Source organism: Carex rostrata, chromosome 6 (assembly GCF_964058835.1).
Source record: "Carex rostrata chromosome 6, lpCarRost1.2, whole genome shotgun sequence".
NCBI classification, from domain to species: Eukaryota; Viridiplantae; Streptophyta; class Magnoliopsida; order Poales; family Cyperaceae; genus Carex; species Carex rostrata.
This window is the reverse complement of record NC_135923.1, coordinates 2,716,199-2,731,371: the sequence shown is the minus strand read 5'-3', so window position 1 is coordinate 2,731,371 and position 15,173 is coordinate 2,716,199. Positions and strand designations below refer to the sequence as shown.

Here is a 15,173-nt window from a genome sequence, read left to right as displayed (position 1 = left end):
CAATCAGATCAGATCATAATAGATCGACACAACCTACAACCATACCAACATGCAAATCACTCAAGTCACATCAATTCGAGTTTAATTTGATTGGGCTATGCAAATGCTCTACACAATTCAATGATGCAATTAATGATATTCAACATGACAAACGAATAAACAGTTTAATTCCTGAAAATAAAGTATCAAACAAGTCCAAGAATCCCGCACCTGATTACGACGAGCGTACCGCTTAGTTAAGGATCGGGCGTCTCGAACTGTCCCACAAAGTCTTGCTCGACCAAGCCTACACCTATATTTCACGTATACTAGGTTTAATCTTGGTTCACACATTCAGTTCTCGTAACCCTTCAGTTTACCGTTTGGTTAAACCCTAATTTGGTCAAATCTCAAATCAGCCGTTAAATGTTCTAGAAATTCAAGATCAAGGGGTAACCTTACCGATTATAAGTCTCATCGGTTGGATTAAACGAGTCAATTCACGATTATGCTCAATTTAGGTTTTGGCACGAAAACCCTAAAAATCGATATCTGAAATCGAGATGAAATCGGGAAAGAATCGGCAAATAAACAGTCAAAGAAGCTCAAGGAGCTAGTTTACAAGAAATTCAAACACAAATCTCGGGTTTAAAACGAAAACCCGAGCAATCGAGAAATCCGAGATTTTAGAAAGAACCGGAAAGAGAAAGAAATACCGAATAGGAGAGCTAGGAGAGATCCACAGCCGCTTACTCGGTTCCAATTTTGATTTCTCGCAACAATTGGGGGTTTGAAAGGGAGAGGAAGCTCTCTCGCTCTTTTTCTTCTCTCTTGGGTGAAAATCACTTAAAATGGGGAAAGGAATGAAGTGGGAGAGAGAGAGAAGGTTCAATTTGAGTTTTAGGGTTAAAATTACCCTGAGTGCGGACGCACCCATCCGCAGTGCGAGTGGCTTCACCCGCACTCGGCACTTAGTCAGTTTTCGGAAAAATACAAATTAACACATAAATCTCCGAGTGCAGACGCACTCATCCGCAGTGCGGATCACTTCACCCGCACTCAGCGCTTAGTCAATTTTCGACAGAATTTCAGAAAAAGTCCGAGCCTAATGCGGATGCATTCCATCCGCAGTGCAGGTCCATCCATCCGCACTCAGTACTTAGAAGAATTTTAGAAAATTCAGATCAACACATGATTTCATGAGTGCGAACGCACCCACCCGCAGTGCGGTTCAATCCATCCGCACTTAGGAAAATTCAGACCAACACAGAATTTCATGAGTGCGGATGCACCCATCCGTAGTGCGGGTCAACCATCCGCACTCGCACCGAATTTTAGAAGATAATCAAAGGGAATTAGAGGCCAGTGCGGGTCAGTCACCCGCACTCACCACCAGTGCGGACGCACTGGACCAAAAAAGGTTCAGAACTTCGAAATTTCGATGCGGTTTCGATTCACACTTAACTTACTTATTTAGAGGAACCTTAATTAAGGTTTAACTTCCATTTTGTTAGCACGATTTTCGATTCTTGCTTTTAAATCATTAAAAATTAATTGTAAAAATTTCGTAACGTAACAAATATGTTTTCTGACTTTTCTACACGGGTCGGACAAGCCTTGACAAGCCCTTGTTAGACAAATCTGTTTTCTGACTTTTCTACACGGGTCCGAAAAGCCTTGACACGGCCCTTGTCAGACATCTGTTTTCTGACTTTTTTACACGGGTCGGACAAGTTTTGACACGGGTCAGACTAGAGTTAAACCTGACACAGGTCGGACAAGTTTTGACACGGGTCTTGTCAAACAAATCTGGCAGGAAATCTGGAAATTGGGAAAGAAGTCTCAATGAAGAAAAGTCAGTCTTGGGTCTTTAAAAACGTAATTCCCTGCACCAGGGAGGGTATCTGGGCATGCTGGATCAACATAGGGTTTGGGAGCGAGGGCTTCGCTTGGAGAACAAGTAGAGAGGCGAAAAATGAGAGTTTTGCGACGGATCTTCTTCATTCCTTGAGTTTTGCCATGAGCTCCCTTGTCATTATCTTTACTTGTTTTATTTGCTTTCTTTTTCTTTTAGTTTCTAGGGTTAAGATATAATCGAATGTTTTGTTTTGCATGATAGTTATTTGATTCTTGTGTTAGAATTTGTGTTTGTTTGATTGTGTTTGATTTTAATTGCTTAGATTAAGTTGTTTGATTTTTATTGGTTTGTCACTAGATGCACGATCACATCTAAAGCGCATTCTCCCCTTTAAAATCTCTCAACCAAAGCTAAGTACATGAGGTAGGTTTAGTGATCCGAAAGGTAAAACCAAATAGTAGCCGAAAGGTGAACATTTTCTCTTATCAACAGATAAGAGGTTACCTTTAGTATACCAAACAAGCAACTAGGTAATTCGGACCAACACGAAAGTCGAAGTCTAGAATCCTAAGAGGGTAAATATTGCAATTCCATACCAAGTCAATAAACCGATATACGACAGTTGAGGTTTAGAAACATTAGGTCTAGTCAGTTGAACCCTACACAAAGGAACAGCACAAAGAAACAGTAACTGGTGCATTAACTCGAAGTCAATACGGGTCGGACAGGAAGCTGTACGACCCGTATTACCTGATACAACCCGTACAGGAAGCTGTACGACCTGTGTCAGGGACTGAGAGGCAGAACTTAGATGAGTCTGAAACCCTAGAAACGCCTTTTTATTCTTATTAAACAAAACCCCAAAAATATTTATTGTTTTGAATATTATTATTTATCTTTTTAAAACACCAAAATCACATTTGCAACTTCTAGAGTTTATTTAATTTAAGTAAAGTCCAGTTAAGTTTCAACCGTCCCTGTGGATCGATACCCGACAATATACTATTCGATAGGACTGTGCACTTGCAGTCTGAACCGAAGAGTATATTTAAGGTTAAAAGGTACAGTTTGTTGTACTGAAACTTTGTGCATACGCTTTTGTGTGAACAAGTTTTTGGCGTCGTTGCCGGGGACGGCTTTGAAAATTCTGGATTTTGCTTATTTTTGCTAAATTCTAGATTTTAACTTGTATCGTTTCTTTTCTTTTTCTCTCACCACAGGACTACGCTGACCTTCGTCCCACCTCCAATGGGCGATTATCATCTGAGGAACAAGAGACCAGCTGACACGGATCGCACAGCATCTGACACGGACCGTACAGCTTCTCCATCCTCAAGAACCAGTTGTTCCTGCTCGACCGCCTCTTCACACAGACCGTACAACCCTCAACACGGTCCGTGCACCCTGACTACCTTTCAGCTTCCACCTTCCAGTGAGGCACCCCTGCTTCATTCCTTACTCCATGTCTGGTTAGTTTCCATGTATATATGTATATAAAAAACAATGCATATTGAAAACAAAATTTTCCTCCAACTTGTATTGTGCATATATTAGTACAATTGAATCACATTTTATAGTAAATCAGTCGCTTACACATAACAATATGTTCATAGCTTGGCAAGACTGGTTGGGTCATTCCGGATCAATAATGATGCGAAAAATATTAGAGAATTAATGTAAACATTTGATACCACGCTATTATATCTATATTTCCAACCGAATTTTGTACCAAAACCTGTGCCCAAAACAGTAAAACCATGTTTATTCCATTAAATATCTATAGAATATGGTACTGCTACGCTTTTATACTTATCTTGCAGGAAACGGGCGAAAATGGGAAGAAAATATGTTTTCTGACTTTTCTACACGGGTCGGACAAGCCTTGACACAGCCCTTGTCAGACAAATCTGTTTTCTGACTTTTCTATACGGGTCGGACAAGCCTTGACACGGCCCTTGTCAGACAAATCTGTTTTCTGACTTTTCTACACGGGTCGGACAAGCCTTGACACGGCCCTTGTCAGACATCTGTTTTCTGACTTTTCTACACGGGTCGGACAAGTTTTGATACGGGTCGGACAAGTTTTGACACGGGTCAGACTAGAGTTAAACCTGACACGGGTCAGACAAGTTTTGACACGGGTCTTGTCAGACAAATCTGGCAGGAAATCTAGAAATTGGGAAAGAAGTCTGAATGAAGAATAATCGGTCTTGGGTCTTTAAAAATGTAATTTCCTGCACCAGGGAGGGTATCTGGGCATGCTGGATCAACCTAGGGTTTGGGAGCGAGGGCTTGGCTTGGAGAACAAGTAGAGAGGCGAAAAATGAGAGTTTTGCGACGGATCTTCTTCGTTCCTCGAGTTTTACCATGAGCTCCCTTATCATTATCTTTACTTGTTTTATTTGCTTTCTTTTCTTTTAGCTTCTAGGGTTAAGATATAATCGAATGTTTTGTTTTGCATGATAGTTATTTGATTCTTGTGTTAGAATTTGTGTTTGTTTGATTGTGTTTGATTTCAATTGCTTAGATTAAGTTGTTTGATTTTGATTGGTTTGTCACTAGATGCGTGATCACATCTAAAGCGCATTCTCTCCTTTAAAATCTCTCAACCAAACTAAGTACATGAGGTAGGTTTAGTAATCCGAAAGGTAAAACCAAATAGTAGCCGAAAGGTGAACATTTCATTTTATCGACAGATAAGAGGTTACCTTTAGTATACCAAACAAGCAACTAGGTAAATATTGCAATTCCATACCAAGTCAATAAACCAATATACGACAGTTGAGGTTTAGAAACATTAGGTCTGGTCAGTTGAACCCTACACAAAGGAACATCACAAAGAAACAGTAACTGGTGCATTAACTCGAAGTCAGTACGGGTCGGACAGGAAGCTGTACGACCCGTATTACCTGATACGACCCGTACAGGAAGCTGTACGACCTGTGTCAGGGACTGAGAGGCAGAACTTAGATGAGTCTGAAACCCTAGAAACGCTTTTTTATTCTTATTAAACAAAACCCCAAAAATATTTATTGTTTTTAATATTATTATTCATCTTTTTAAAACACCAAAATCACATTTGCAACTTCTAGAGTTTATTTAATTTAAGTAAAGTCCAGTTAAGTTTCAACTGTCCCTGTGGATCGATACCCGACAATATACTATTCGATAGGACTGTGCACTTGCAGTCTGAACCGAAGAGTATATTTAAGGTTAAAAGGTACAGCTTACTGTACTGAAACTTTGTGCATACGCTTTTGTGTGAACAACATTCATTAAAGAACCAGAAGATTCTTTAATCTGATGAATTTGTTTATGTGTTGTTTTCATTTCTAGAACGTATACAATGTGAATATTTTTGGAACACTATATTCATCATGTGAACCATTTAAATATTTTATGGTTTTAATTTATGCATCAACAAGATGATCACATGTATGTTTGTTATCAAATCTCAACCTGGCATTTGCGATATTACTTGCTTAATTGATTTGATTAAAGAGCATAATTTTAGGGTAAATTTCGCTGGAGGTCACTAAACTTTGTTATTTGTCACGAATTGGTCACTCAACTTTGATTTGTCCCTTTTGAGTCACTCAACTTTGTTATTTGTCCCAATCAAGTCACTCAACGTTTTCCATCCAAATTTTTAACGGAATATTCCTATTCCGTCCAAAAAATTAACGGAATATACCCATCCATCCAAAATTTTAACGGAATTAGCATATTCCATCGAAAAAACTAACGAAATTAGCATATTCTGTTAAAAATTTGGATGGAAAACGTTGAGTGACTTGATTGGAACAAATAACAAAGTTGAGTGACTCAAAAGGGACAAATCAAAGTTGAGTGACCAATTCGTGACAAATAACAAAGTTTAGTGACCTCCAACGAAATTTACCCATAATTTTATGATTATCCAATTAAAAAAATACGTCTGAAAAATACCAGAATTAATGTTGAATATCATGTAGATATTCATAAATAAAAAGAAGATATGATATTTTTAATGCAACAATACTAATTTGCATCATTCCAACAAGGTAGTAGGATCGGTTGTTTAAAATAACCGATCATAAAAGTTTTTTTTTTGTTTAGAATTAGTATCGATTATTTTAAATAACCGATCTAGATCGTCCTAAAAGTTTTTTTTTTTGAATTAGGATCGGTTATTTTAAACAACCGATCCAGATTACTACTATTAGGATTAGTTGTTTAAAATAACCGATCCTAAAAGTTTTTTGTTTTGTTTTGGAATTAGGATCGGTTATAATAACCGATCCTGATAGTATCAGGATCAGTTTTTTGGAATTTATTTGAGTCTCAACTCATCTCTTTATTTTCGTTTCGCGCCTCTCTACTTAGCCAAAATATTTGAGTCTCAACTCATCCCTCTCCTCCGTGTCTCTCTCTTTCGCTGTTTCCGTCTCCGTCTCATCCTCTCCTCCGTGTTTCTCTCTCTTTGTCTCCGTCTCTCCCTCTCGCCTCACCTTCTTCACTCAGTAAGCTTTACTGTTAATTTTAGGTTTATTAATAAAGTGGATTTGCTTGTGATTTAAGAGTTTTGATGTTAATTTTGTCTTCCATTTGCAAATTTTATTTTGAACGTTACCTTGTTGGTATTTTTTCAGGCTTGCAAATTGAAGTTAGGGGATTTCAATGGTGCTCTATTAGATATTGATTTTGCAATTCGTGAGAGGGAGGGTCATGCTAAGGCTTATTTTCGGCAAGGACAAATTCTGAAATTTATTTGATATTGTGTTTTTGGTGCAAAAATTATGGAATTTTTGCAAGGGTCGTACGAGAAATTCACTCTGATGATTTATTTTTCTTTTTCTGGTATTATATTCTTGTAGGGATAAGGAGTGATGACTAATTCACTCTGCTCTTTAGTGATGCAAAACTTTATTTTTACTGATAGAGAGTTCACATTTTGGTTATTTCTAAAGCTTTAGTTTAGGAAAACTTTGCATTAACATGAATTTTTTGTAATAATTTAAGATGAGTATGATATTTAATTTAGGATGTGTATATGATATTTGATTATTTTTCTTACTGTGCAAAAAAAAAGAAAATTTAGTATGCTGGCCAGCAAAATATATATGAAAGCTAGTCAAATAAATAAAAATATATTTTTTTAGCTTCAATAAAACATCAGGATCTGTGTTTAAAATAACCGATCCTAATTCTAAAAAAAAACTTTTAGGATCGGTAGTTTAAAATAACCGATCCTAAAAGTTTTTTTTTTTTTTTAGAATTAGCATCGGTTATTTTAAATAACCGATCCTAATAGTAGTTATCTGAATCGGATTTTTAAAATAACCGATCCTAAAAGTTTTTTTTATTTTTTTTGAATTAGGATCGGTTCTATTAAGCAACCGATCCTAATAGTTATTATTTGGATCGGTTGTTTAAACAACCGATCCTAATAGTTATTATTTGGATCGGTTGTTTAAATAACTGATCCAAATAGTAACTATTAGGATCGGTTGTTATCGGTTAAAGAATCGATCCAGATTTCTGAGGTATCAGTATCGCCCTGGTCAGAATTGGTTGTATTCCTATACTGATATGCGTATATAACTGATCTTGATTTTTGTTTTTCCACTAGTGTTTTTGTAAAAGAAAAAATAAATTGTGAACTGAACGAGCAAAATCATTTAAAGAAAAAAACAATCAGTGAGATTGAATTTTATTGTTTCATAGTTTTATCAAATTAGTAATTTCTGTCGCTCTCAGTAGAAAAATACTGTCAGGGGCTGATAGTGCCTCTCTCTCTCTCCTAAAAAAAAGACAATGTCTCTCTCATTGTTTGACTATCACAAGAGCAGAATTTCTTAGGTGTGGACAGCAAATGATGACAAAAAGAACATTTCTCTCTCTGTCTCTCTCTGTGTGGACCTACAATGCAGGATTTTTTCTTTATAGAAATTATATAAAATTAATATTAGATATTAGATAGATTGTTCTTATAGAAGTACTCAATTTTTTTTCCTCAGTGCTAACTTCTAAACCGGAAAAAAATTTAAGTTCCATCCGTAGTCGAGTTCCACGTACTGCAGGTGGAACTTGACTGTGAAGGCTCTTAGTCTTGGTGTATCGGTGGTGGCATTTCCTCAGTGGACAGATCAACCAACGAATGTGAAATTTGTGTACCAACAAAAAAATATGATTTTGTCTGGTACCTACAGGTACCATACCTTATAAGGATGTACCGCTTGGTCTTTGTTTGTGGTTTTTTTTCTAAGCTTCATTCAACTTTAATCATAGTCCCATAACCCTCAATTGTGCCATTGAAACCTCGTCTTAAATAAATCGAACTCAATTGACCTTCAAACCATATATAAAACGATGAGTGATTCAGAACAATCAGCAAAAATCAAAATCCTTGTTGAAAATTTATAGGTATTTATTGTGAAAAATAGCGGAATATCAAACTTTTATATTTTGAACACCCAAGCTAATATTTATTAGACAATTGGGATATAAATATTATTAGTATTGATTTTGACCTCATCAATGAGAATATATTAAATGAGAGTGGTATATATATATGAGCCAAATAACCATTCCAAAAAGAAACTGTGTGGACAAAGTACAAACTAGAAATTCTTATAATTGTGGGATCCACTAGTCAGTATTAATGAGAAAGAAGACCCCAAACTCCCTTCTCTAGTGCTAACTGGAACCAATTAATTCAAATTTTTCTTCAATTTCCTCTATTCGTCTCCATTTCTGTGTGTACATAATACCTCCATTTCTTCTTATTTATGTTTTCCGATTTGATTTTAATTTTATTTTTTGTATCTTTTATTTTTTATTTTTTATTTTTTGTTTCTCTTATATTCTTGATTTTCTTTTCCTTTCTTTACATTCCTTTTTATTATTGAAAGGCTTAATTATGAGATTAATCGCATAGGAAATTGATATCGGCCATTTTGACGACTTCATCCCTGACACGGATGCGGGCCGGCACACCCATTATGAAGGCCATGAGCTTTTTGGAGGCCTTCACCCTAACCCCAATTTGATTTCAATCCTGTAGAAATTTACCAAAAACAGCGGTTTTCAAACTAGCTTAATAAATAGTAAAAAAATTTCAAAAAATATAAAATTTGGTCTCCAAGTAGATTATAATATAGATTAAACATCTAACGGTTTGGATTTATTGTATGAACATCACAAAATAAAAAAAGGGGTGGCAGCACCTTGGACAGAAATGCTGCCGGCAGAAAATTAGCCGGATCATATATATATATATATCTGTATCTGTGTGTGTGTGTATGTATATATGTATGTATATTATTAGACGAGGAGCAATTTAAAGAGATGCAAACTATCGTCTAGAAAAATTGTTATATATATATAGAAAGACAGAGAGTAAGGGTACCATGCTTTGCAAATTAAAGTGGGTGTTTTAATTTGCGCTCATATCTCTAGATTCAAAATTAAAAACGACAATCCGAACCGTTCAAGTTGATATCCATATCAAATTGTGCTTGGAGACCAAATTTTATATTTTTTTGGAAATTTTTTTACTATTTTTTTAGAATTTTTCAAAATCAGTGTTTTTCAGAAAATTCTGGACCATCAAAAACAGTGATTTTGAAAAATTCTAATAAAATAGTAAAAAATTTCCCAAAAATATAAATTTGTCTCCAAGCACAATTTGATATAGATATCAACTTGAGTGCAAATTAAAACACCCACTTTAATTTGCAAAGAATGGTAGCCTTACTCTGTTGTGTGTGTGTACACACACACGTATATGCTGGAAATCTGGATAAATTTTTTTAATGAACTATATATTGACTATATATGGAAATTAGTAAGAAAAATTGCCACTTTGGAATTGTAAGAGAACTAAAATGTATAAATCTTATATGAAGTGAAAAATCTATGAAAAATCTTGAAAAATCAATGTATAAATCTTATATGAAATGAAAAATCAATGAAAAATCTTGAAAAATCAATGTATAAATCTTAGAAAAATCAATGAAAAGAACAACACAGTAAATGTCAACATAAAAGTACAAGTCATTTTGACAAAAGCAATGCTCTTTGTGTAAAAAGTCGTAAGTTCGAAACTCAAAAACACAATTCTTTGTGAATATTAATAGTTGGGTGGCTTTACTTCAACCCTTTATTTCAATATATATATAAAGAGGAGGGTTCAAATGCCTCCATTTTTTGTGCCTCCATCATGCATCTATTTTTAAAAATTTAATAACTCAATGTTTGAAACTTAAACGTCAAAATAAAACAGTTAGATGTGATCTATGTTATTTTCTCTATGTGCCCATAAAAAATTATCACATTTTGATTTTCATTTTATGTGTAACAATAAGTTAAAAAATCAACATCTAGAAATTATCCACATTAGTATACATTTTTACAAGCTCAAGATGACAACCAAAGCAAAGTTAAAATGCCATAATATTTTACACGTGCATAGATAAAATGATGTAGTTCATATCCACATTAGCACTATATATGCACAATGAAATTAAGACTTGTTGAAATCGTCAAAATCAGGTGGAAGGGAAGGTTTGTCAAATTGGGTGGACGGGAAGTGAATGGATGTGAGTAAATTGGATTTAATTGAGATGTGCCAACTAATGTGTCAATATAGATTTTTCTAATTTTACTTTTCATTTATATAATATTCCGATTTGACAAGTCCAGTCTTATCTAAATTAAGACTTGTCAAATAAAAATATATTCATCAAGTTTTTAGTGTTATCCAAAATTTTATATTTTTTGTACTATTAAATTGAATTAGACAAATTTCTACGCATCCTTTCTCATTTTTAATATTTTGTTTTTGGGTTTTCTATGAATAAAAATGACGGTTTCAAATGGGACTCCGTGATGTGCCCATTCATGCTAAAATAAGAATAATTTAATATGTACTTTTTTAATTTTATCAAACTATTTTTTTTATGGTTGGCAAGAATTTTTTCAAATTTAAACTTTTTTTTTTTAAATCTTCGCAGAGGCAAATTTAAACTTACCTTACATTATTATATACCTACTAGAAATTCAAACGACATTATTTCTGCTGTCTATTCAGCAATTATTTTGGAATGTTTGGATGATTCAAAACATAGTATTGAACAAGTGTAATAATTGGATTTTGAAGTTATTGGTAGCATCTACAAGGATTTAAAAATAAAATAAAAGAAGCTAAGTTGTATACTCAGAGTGAGCAGGTATTGTAATAGGTATTGTAGTAAGGGACATATTACACAGAGTAAGCAGGTACTGTAATAGGTATTGTGGTAAGGGATACATTACACAGTAAGCAGCAGATACGTAACGCAAGCAAAACTGTTCCAAGCAGTTGAGAGGAAAAGATCAGTTTTGACACTTCAAGTGTTGTCATCCCCTCAATTTGTACTATAAATTAATGCTAATTGCAACAACTTTCGAGGCAAAAAAAAACACTTTCAGATAAAGAGAAATGTTGCCTCTTCAAGAGGTGATCTTTACTTTAACCCATAATATGTCACTACTCTGGATCTTTCTGTTATCTATCTTCATACTTTGTTTCAGTGTAAAGAGAAGAAACTTCTCGAAACGCCCTGAAAAGTTTCCACCTTCGCCTCCAAAGCTTCCATTCATAGGAAACATCCACCAACTAAGCTCTCTTTACCATCAATCTTTGTATTCACTCTCTCTAAAATATGGGCCCCTCATGCTACTTCATTTTGGTGAAGTACCATACCTTATTGTTTCGTCGTCCGATATGGCATGTGCCATATTACGGACCCATGGCCTCACCTTTGCCAGTCGGCCTTCTTCTGTTGTCCCGGACATCATTCGTTTTCGTGACTTGGCCTTTGAACCCTACGGTGAGGATTGGAGGCAATTGAAAAAGATCTTCACAATCCATTTAATGAGTACCAAAAAGGTTGCTTCCTATAAATCAAATCGAGAGGAGCAAGTTGGTAATTTGATTGCAAAAATTAGCAACCATGCATCCAAGTCGAGAGGTGATCCTATAGAATTAAGCAAGGTTTTGTTCTCATTCATGATTGATGTAATTTCTGGGGTTGTTTCTGGAAAAGTCATTATGGAAGAACAAAAGTATGTCATGTTTAAAGAGGTGATAGAAGAGTTTTTTAGCTTAATGGGACAATTTAGTGTTAGCGATTTGTTTCCTTCTTTGTCATTGTTAGAAGGCCTTATAGGATTGAGCCGGAAGGCTCGTAGAATTAGAAATAAGTTGGATATGTTGTTTAAAGAGATAATTCAAGCTCATATTCAAAGCGGAGAGAGCAACGAGGGACAAGATAATTTAGTTGATATTTTACTTTGTTTGAAGAATGATCCAAGCATCAACTTTGAGATCACCATAGATAATATCAAGGGCCTACTTACGGTAAGTTTATTTTTTGAAAAAATTCAAATCATTCAAGTTACATATCAAATGAAAGTCTGGTATCTTGAATTGCAAACATGATCTTATATGTGATCACTATATGACAATATTCTCACGATATGAAGAAATATAACTGTTACAAAAATGAAAATGACAAAAGAGAGAAAAATAATTTATTATGCTATTTTCTCAAGAACCTTGAGTTTATAACTATATACATATCACAATCAAATTATTCAGGACGCATTTGCTGGTGGAGTTGATACAACATACATCACCCTAAATTGGGCAATGGCAGAGCTGATTAAAAATCCTAAACATATGAAGATGCTGCAAGAAGAGGTTAGAGGAATAGTAAAGCATGGTGACATGGTGAGATCAGAAGATTTAGACCAAATGAGTTACTTAAAAGCAGTGATCAAAGAAACCCTACGGCTACATCCTCCTGGCCCTTTGTTGGTTCCAAGGGAATCGATAGAAGAATGTGAAATAAATGGTTTCACAATTCCTAAAGGAACCAAAGTCCTAATCAATGGGTGGGCCATTGGGAGGGAGGCAAAATCATGGGAGGTGCCAGAGGAGTTCATGCCAGAAAGATTCATTGGTAGCCAAGTAGACTACAAGGGGAATGACTTTCAGTTCATCCCGTTTGGATCGGGACGCAGGATTTGCCCTGGTATATTGTTTGCTACAGCCGTGGCAGAGCTTGCATTAGCAAATCTGGTACATCACTTTAATTGGGAGTTGCCAGGTGGAATGACAAGGGACGAGTTCAACATGAGTGAATCACCGGGATTCTCCGTTAAAAGGAAGGATGATCTTCTGCTTGTTGTTAAGAAATAAGAATCTTTACCCGTCAGATAAGATAATAATTTTTAGCCTCATTATAGAGGCATAAGCTGCATTCTATGTAAAATAATGTTTGTTAAGATATATAAGAGGATTAAGATGGTATGTTCTGGCAATTGATTAAACTGATGTAATACCAACATATCCTCATTTTCAATACAATATTTTGGGTAATGATGAATTTAGGCACTATCACAATGAACTAGTTCATTCATAATGATTCTACAATATTTTCTCAGGTCTCTGATAACTACCAACCAAATGTAAAGCGTTCTTTCCTGTCAAGATCTGTATAAACATCAATTGGTATTGAGAATTTAAAATGGGACCACGTGATGTGCCCATTCATGCTAAAATGTTAATAATTTCAGATGTACTTATTAAGGGATATATTACCTCACTTTGAAAACCGTTCAAGTTGTTCTCCATATTATATTGTGCTTGGAGACTAAATTTAAAATTTTTCTCAATTTTTTTACTATTTATTAAGCCACTTTGAAAATAGCTGATCCAACGGTGGCTTCTGATTTTACTGTTTTGTTAAGCCACCGTTGAATCGGCGATTTTCAAAGTGTCTTAATAAATAGTAAAAAATTTCAGATCAAAAATGTAAAATTTGGTCTCCAGCGAAAAGAAACCCACAACATTCTTTTTAAAGCCGATGAAGATTGTTCTACATTTGGTGGGAAAAATGAAAGCATCCATTTGTGGCACTCCAGGCGGGTCATCAGGAGGATTCTATGCTTCATTTGTTCAAGCAACTCCTCATACGGTTCTCTAAAAACCAATATTTAAATTTCATACGGTGTAGCCTATAAATTTCATATGTTTATTACTGAACAAATAATGAACAAGTTTATTACTGAACACGGCCCGAAACTCAGTTCAGATTAGTGGACATTTATTAAAGTGGGCCGAATTTGGACGAGCCTGGACGGACCAATGAACAGTTCGAATTTGTCCAATGGAACTGATCGATCGATTCGGTTCAAAGAAACTTAGTGATTTCTTCTTCCCGAATTGTTCATGAGCCTAGCCGAATTTGAACAACCCCTCTCTCATCTTGCCACACTCTCTCTCTCACGCCGTCATGCGCGGCTGCAAACTCTCTTTCTCACGCGTCACCACTCTCAGTCCGCCCCCCTCTCTCTCACGCGCCGCCGCCTCTCTCCTCCGTCCCGTTGACGCACCTCCGTCCCGCCGCTTCTTCGCCTCTCCTCCATCTCGCCTTCCCGCCCCGCTACTTCTTCGTCTCAAGTTACAAACTTTTTCGGACATAGCAGACTAGTAGCGATAGTGTTGGGTATTTCTATTTTAAATTTAATTAACACAGGACAAATTGTTTTCATATGAAACAGTTCCATGCCCAGAAGGAGAGAGCATGAGGCATGTCTCGGCTCCACAGCAGACGTTTGAACCGACTGTTGAAAAATTGAATTCCTGCACCCAATCTGAAACTGAGTTGTTCTACAAGGTTATTTACTATAATATCAAAAAACAAAACAATTGGTCACAACATCTCAGAAGATCTTGCCCCTCCTTTTTATTGCCATTTCTTTGTCTAGATTTACTGTTTTCATTGCTTAATTGTATTTCTATTCATTTTAACTTGATTATAAAGTGCTACTGTATTATTTTCTTCTAAAGTTTCCAATTTTCTTTTGGCTGTAGATAATTTGAGAAGATTAAAGATTTTGGAGATCGAAGCGGATAAAGTTGCACCAGAAGAATCAGAATCTAATATTTGTGGCATTATGCACATGATCTCTGATTAATGTGCATTGTCTCATGTTAAAATAAGGTTGCTCACAGGAAGAATATGGAGAAGAAGGAGATGAAGCAGAGAACAATTTCAGAACCTCCCATAGTAACAATTTTAATTAACTCCTCCTAGTATGGGTATTTGAAATTTTTAGCGAATTTCTAGTAGGGTCGTTTCAGATTTTTGGCTGTTTAGTTTGATTGAAATTTTGACAGGTACAGGGTGGTATCAGTAGGGACTGAAATGATACTGTAGTACTGGTACACTAAAGCAAATTACATTTCATAGTAGTTCATTATTACTAAGAACCCATAAGTGGGTTAACAGGGACAGGTTTCATA

At 35.5% G+C, this 15,173-nt stretch overlaps 1 protein-coding gene across 1 annotated transcript; it reads left to right on the top strand.

Annotated features, from left to right (window-relative positions):
* Positions 1 to 11,261: 11,261 nt before the first annotated feature.
* LOC144555118 (cytochrome P450 71A1-like) lies at positions 11,262 to 13,332 on the top strand. The gene is made up of 2 exons (XM_078303340.1): positions 11,262 to 12,221; positions 12,462 to 13,332. Exons 1-2 carry the CDS (start codon positions 11,301 to 11,303, stop codon positions 13,062 to 13,064), a joined length of 1,524 nt encoding a protein of 507 aa, XP_078159466.1. The 5' UTR covers positions 11,262 to 11,300; the 3' UTR covers positions 13,065 to 13,332.
* Positions 13,333 to 15,173: the final 1,841 nt, after the last annotated feature.